The 6,180-nt window shown below is 41.9% G+C and overlaps 2 protein-coding genes across 3 annotated transcripts; both read left to right on the top strand.

The window, feature by feature from the left end:
- Positions 1 to 477: 477 nt before the first annotated feature.
- Positions 478 to 3,672, top strand: LOC136539664 (uncharacterized). Its single transcript, XM_066531626.1, has 2 exons — positions 478 to 678; positions 3,235 to 3,672. Exons 1-2 carry the CDS (start codon positions 562 to 564, stop codon positions 3,367 to 3,369), a joined length of 252 nt encoding a protein of 83 aa, XP_066387723.1. The 5' UTR covers positions 478 to 561; the 3' UTR covers positions 3,370 to 3,672.
- A 384-nt stretch (positions 3,673 to 4,056) lies between these two features.
- On the top strand, positions 4,057 to 5,620 carry LOC136539663 (putative disease resistance protein RGA3). Of its 2 annotated transcripts, none has more exons than XM_066531623.1 (2): positions 4,057 to 4,102; positions 4,208 to 5,617. In XM_066531623.1, exon 2 carries the CDS (start codon positions 4,225 to 4,227, stop codon positions 5,596 to 5,598), a length of 1,374 nt encoding a protein of 457 aa, XP_066387720.1. In that variant the 5' UTR covers positions 4,057 to 4,102; positions 4,208 to 4,224; the 3' UTR covers positions 5,599 to 5,617. The 2 variants fall into 2 exon arrangements, with proteins under 2 accessions (XP_066387720.1, XP_066387721.1); XM_066531624.1 differs by having other exon boundaries at positions 4,074 to 5,415; positions 5,542 to 5,620.
- Positions 5,621 to 6,180: the final 560 nt, after the last annotated feature.

The following is a 6,180-nucleotide window of genomic DNA, read 5'->3' as shown; positions in this document are numbered from 1 at the left end:
TCTTTTTTCAGCGGGAACAGTGTTTTTCTCTCACAACAATTCAGCCGGAACAGTGTTTTCAGTCAGTTTCAGTCAAGTTTCGGACCAGCGAACGGGTAGTATGTGTGAAACCATACACGTGGCCATGTGGGAAACCAAAACCGTTGCGGCGTTTGCCTTTTTACCATGTTTACGTATGACGTGTAAACCAGCTGACCTGTGTAAATTTAGAAACTACCAATCAGAACTACTAGATGATGATTCAATGAATGGAGTGACAGGTGAGATTTTTTTACGCTTAAGTCCTCCACCAGCCATCTTTTTTTTGCGTTTAAGCCTTTTTCATCCCATTTATTGGATCAACATCCAATTATCCTGATCGGTAATTTTTAAATTTATATAGGTTAGTTGGTTTGTACGTCATACGTTGCCTGTTTACCATTTCCTTCGAGAGAACAACTCAACAGAACGGTTCCGGTTTGATTTGATCTATCGCGCCCGATCCGTTCCGTAGGCAGTTTCTTTTCTCCGTATATTCCAGTCGTCACAACTTCTTCCCCAAGAGATTCGCACGTTCTCGCGATGGGAGTGGAAGCCGAGGGTACTCCCCCGCCGCAGCCCGCCGCCGGCGAGCCCGCGACCACGGCAAGGGCGCAGCCCATCTCCGCAGCGCAGTTCCTCTCCTGGAAGCAGCGCAAGGTTCTTCCTTTCTTACCCCAAATAAAACTTCGCCTACTTCTTTTACCATCAATTTTTAGGGTTCGATCTAGTTTCCTGTCCGTCGGGCCAGTAGCTGAATTAGGTTTGCGATCTCTAGGGATTTCCCGATTACTAAGCTGAACATGTAGAGGTGATTTTGATTCGGTGGATTAAGCTTCATTCCCGTGGCAAAGATGCGACACCTTTACAACGCCAGGGAATTTACTTAGATATTAACTGACAGTTCATCATTATAGAAGTACGAAAGTCATTCCATTTCATTTCATTTAGCCATTTGGATTGCCTAAAGAATTGTGAAATCTTGTGAATACAAAGAATAATTTGTTCTTCTATTTCTTACGATATGAATACAAGTATAGATAGAAGGGCAGCTCTTAATTGAAACGGGAAGCCTATATGGCTATATCGTATTTGTAACAAATAAACGCAAGTATCTAAATTGCTCCCCCTAGTTTGAGCTGGTTGTTTTTTCAGTTATGGAATAATTGCAGTTTCTGATTAATTAATTTCTTGTTTTGATCATATATTCTAAACTATGTAGTCATCTTTAAGTGAGGCAGTGTTACTATTTTATCAGTAACCTTACCAGGACTGGGTAGGTATTATTGTTTTGTCCGTATCTTGATCTTCACAATTCACATTCTTATTGCTCAAGTACCAAATGGGCTTGCCAAATTCATGCACTGTATTTCTATTTATACTTGAAGCACATATTTTATGAATCCTGTATATTCCTGTACGCAGTTCTTATCTTCTTTTCTGGTTCTGGATATTGATGTCCATGCTAAGTGCAGGGAGAATTTTGTTACTGTCATACCCTGAGGTTATGTTGTCATCTGGCAGTTCACTGCTTGAGCCATGACATTTCTCTGCGTGATTATCAAGTATCTAGGAAATTACAACCTCCATGACACAGTGTTATTTGTTGCCACTATTAACATGTTCTCTTTCATCTTTGTTTTTCTTTTCTTTTTCTGTGGGATGTTTCTGCAAATCTTATGTAGCTTTACTAAAGCAAACAAATCCAGAGAGTGCTGCGGTGTGTATCAAGAGTTCAGTTATTGTTGCATTATGATAAGCCGGATATGCTTATTTTTATTCTGCTATTCCAAGTGCATTAGAGTGAAGTGGAATACTATTACTTGATAAGACAGAGATTTTTACTGGTACTATTGGTTCTATGCTGCTATGAAATTGTATTGAGGCACCCCTCAAAATATGAGTTAAATTGTCTCTATTAGAGTGATTCAGTGAACAAATATCTTTTTACATATATGATTTGTGATGATCTCCAATTCACCCTCTTCCATATATGGACCTGTCAAGCAAACTTGTAGGGTGCATATATGACAAAGTTGTATTGACATTATAGGTCTTTGTTTCTTGATTCTTGCTAGACATTCCTCTTCCTGTTTTTTCCTCGTTTTTCATCGTGTCACATGGAAACCTTTGTCTTGCAGAATGCATCTAAATTTATGAGCTTTCTGATGTGATATAATCAAAGAGAACTCAAATCGTCATCGTCTTCTGTAATTTATTTGAGAAGGCTGGTATTAGTTAATGATCTGTTGTCTACCTTGAGAAACTCTCCTCAATTTGAAGACTTTACTGTTTTTTCTCTTTCCCAGATTCTAGCATGTATAAATGGTCTCCGCCCTTAAATCTTTCCTTTTCCTTTAGGGATAAATTGCTGTTTGTCTCCCACCATCCACTATGGAAACTTTATCCATTGGAGGATAGAATTAACACTTTGCATTTTTGCATCCCAGTCCAAGTAAGCAAGATGCGGAGAACCTCTTTGGATAAACAAAAATGTAGCATGAATGCAGGATATGCTTTCAGTTTCCTGGTTGGCATAGCAAAGCTTGTGTAGTGGGTGGGTCAAGAGACCAACTGCCTCTTACGATGTCTGCTGGTTAGGATTTTGTTTGGCAATGCCACCCCTGCCAAGAATTTGCATTTGTTTTGTTTTTGCGCCTTCCAAATTTGTCTTGATTGGGCTGGCAGCAGCTTTCTTGAACATGTATCACCACTAGTCGCCCGCCTCCTAGGAATCTTAGTCGGTTGAACTTGCCTTGTGATTGCGCAAAGTCGAATGAGCTGACTTGGTTGCACTGGACTGTGGAGATCCTTTTTAATGTCTCTATCCATCTATAGGCGTCTATTTCTTCCATTGGCTCACTTTTTCCACACCCACGTGTCGATACTGTACTCTACGGATGTATTCCACTATGCCCTTCGTGGCTGTTATTCTGTCATGTATCAGGTGCAAGCTAGGGAAGATTCCATGCTTTACTAAGACCGGATGCTACTGAAAGTCCGTTCGTTCTCTTTTGACGTAATTTGTTTGTTCCAAGCAGCATAATTAATTAGACCTAGTGATTTTGAAGCATTCTTTTTAGTTAGTGGATGCTCTGATGTATACCACGATTAATCTCTGGTGTTTAAAACTTTTTTTGTCTGACTGAGGAAATGTTGTACCGTCTGTTAGAGGAGGCATTTATCTGATGTTTTGTTGGTGTTCCTGACCTGCAGGATGCAGAGGAAGCTGCAAGGAAAGCTGAAGCAGCTCAGAAGCGAGCTGCTGATATCGCTTCGGGAGCGGTGCAGATGAACGGCCGCGAGCTGTTCCAACATGAGCCCTGGGTGTTCGACAACAACATTTACTGAGATACTGAGAGCATGGTGGTGTCGGGCTACTGTTCCTGCCTTATGGATAAGTGTAGAATGCCTTGAGATCTGATAAACTCGAGAACATGATCCACTATTGCATTACTGTAAACCAGCACGTGGTTATTGGTAATCTAGATGTCTTTCAGTCTTTGAAGGCATCCAGACTTCAGCGAGAAGGCCCCCAACATATGTGATGACCTTGTAATTTTTGTTCCTATATAATCAGGGGCGCAAGGAAAATTCACCCACCCCAAAGGACGCAAGAGGTAACTTGCGTCCTTACTCGCCCAACTTTAATTTCGTCTCATGTTTGGGCTAGTTCATAACAATATAAGCATAAAATGGCCGCCTTTAAAAGCCCGCATCAATTGCTCAATTTTTCAACAGTAGTAGACAAAAGTCATGGAAGCATCGTAAAAAATTCCGAATCAATCACTAAGTTTTCCACAGAATACAAAAGTCATCGAGGCACCCTTCTTGGAAGAAACGTGCCTTATGTGTGAATGAACAATGAACAATATTACATTACCAGTAGTCTAGAGACCAAGGAAAGGTCCTCTCTAGTCTCCTTTGGTGCGGTGAAGTCAAAATCTTTGAAAAAACTGATGATTCCAAGATGGAGACGAGACATATATGGTGACCCAATTTGATCCCCAGTAAATACCAACGAAGTTATTTCCTACCTGCTCTCGGCTCTCCTATCTCGCTCCTTCCGCTCCTCACACAGCAGGTGATTTTTTTTTCAAGAAGATGGAGATTGCCATCTCTGCAGTGATTGGTGAGGGCGTGAGCCAGTTCATCTCCTTCCTAATGAGCAAGTACTCCAACAACGCAGCGTCAGAGGAGCAAAAGATGGGGAGACTGCAGCATCTGCTCCTGAGGGTTCGGACAGTCGTCGAGGAGGCGGACGGGCGGTACATCACCAACTCGGGGATGGTGGAACAGCTGCAGGTGCTCGCAGACGCCATGTACCGAGGCTACCGCCTGCTAGACAGCTTCAGCTGTGGAAGGCCTAATCCTTTGATGGAGGAGGTTAGCAACACATCTGCCTTGTCTTTTCGAAGTCCTCCCAAACGTTGTCGTACAATTACTTTTGGAAGGAAGGCCAAGGCCGTTAGCCTTGATCAGTCGTTGGATGATACACTGGACAGATTAGAAACTGCTGTTGCTCACATGGCAGAATTTGTTGTGCTTTTGGGTGGCTGTGAACGCTTGTCGCGTCGACCATACGATGCGCATCTTTACATCGACAATTTCATGTTTGGGCGTCATGCTGAAAAGCAAAGGCTCCTCAACTTCTTGTTGCACCAGAACAGTTCAGCTGGTTCACCGCCGCCGGTTCTTTCGGTGATCGGCGATCTTTCGGTAGGAAAAAGAACTCTGGTCGCTCATGTATGCAATGACAAGAGGGTTACTTCACACTTCTCTTTGATCTTACACTTGAATGAAGGTGATCTTTTTAGAGTAGAAGAAGAACATGAAAGGCTGGCAAAGGGCAAGATCTTGATAGTTGTTGAGTTTGATTCAGGAGTAGTGGATGAGGAGGACTGGGTAAAATTTTATTCGTCTGTGACAAATATGAAGAAAGGAAGCAAGGTGGTGATCATCAGCAAGCATAGAGAATTCGAAAAAATTGCAACTGTCGAGCCAATTTTTCTCAATACCCTACCATATGAGGAGTTCAGGTACCTCTTCAAGATACTCGCATTCGGAAGCACAAACCCCATGGAACATCTTCAATTGCTAAGAATCGTGGACGAATTATCCAAGGAGTTGCAACTGGGATGGTCACTTGTCACAGCAAATGTGCTTGGAGAAGCCTTGAGAACGAATCTCGACGTACGTTTCTGGCTTTGCATGCTAAACAAGACTAGGAGAATAACTGAGAGAAACATGTCCGTTTTTGGCGCGTATCCTAAAGCACTTGCTGAACGGGGTCATCATGTAGACATGACAGACCTAGAGTTAACCCCTGGTGCTCCATTTCACTTGGCGTGGACTAAAAAAGCCCATGATGACTCAGTAAAGAAGGAACTACCAAAGGTGACAATTCGAGAACTTATGGTAGATCCTACTGCTAGGCCAAAAGGGGACTTCATTATGATTATATGGCAATCAAGGATACCACCTCACACTTGTTTTGGTCACTTTGTTCCAAATTGTGATCAGGGTATGCGTCAGCATGTTCTCTTGTCAGGGAGGAAACGTCGAGGAGTGCTTTTATAACGTACGGTACAGTGCAAAATTTTCCTTTTTATTATGATACCATGATTTTTTTTTCTCTTCTTCACGGGACCACGACCAGTGTAATTATTTGTAACTAGTCAATCAGCCAGGGTGAGTTAGAACCTTGGGAGACATGTCACATGACTAGTAGAAATTCATGTTGAATACCTACGACAAATAAAAATTACTTATTTTTACTTGTTGCTCTATCTTTGTATATATGTTATGGTGGGGAATAGTTATAGGCGCAGAAATAGGGGGCTAATTAGGCAAGAAGAGGCCAAGGAGATCATGCAGGCAGGAGTTAGGCCTAGGAACATGCATGGAGATCATGCAGGTGCCTGAATTTGCAATAAGAAACAAGTCAATTAGGCAAACTGCAGCCTAAATTAGCAATAAGGAAGAAGTCAATTAGACAAACTGCAGGCGCTTTGACTTAGAAGCAAACGCTTGGCTACTATATTTTCTTACAAACACTTCACAAAGGGATCATTATTTGAAGAATTGTCTAATGTTACTGTAAAAACTTTATATTCCAGATTCCACTCATTCAAACTCTTAAACATTGCATTAATAATGTTC

The sequence above is a fragment of the Miscanthus floridulus genome, chromosome 2 (assembly GCF_019320115.1).
Source record: "Miscanthus floridulus cultivar M001 chromosome 2, ASM1932011v1, whole genome shotgun sequence".
NCBI lineage: Eukaryota > Viridiplantae > Streptophyta > Magnoliopsida > Poales > Poaceae > Miscanthus > Miscanthus floridulus.
The sequence above is the reverse complement of the archived record's forward strand: the minus strand, read 5'-3'. Positions and strand labels throughout refer to the sequence as shown.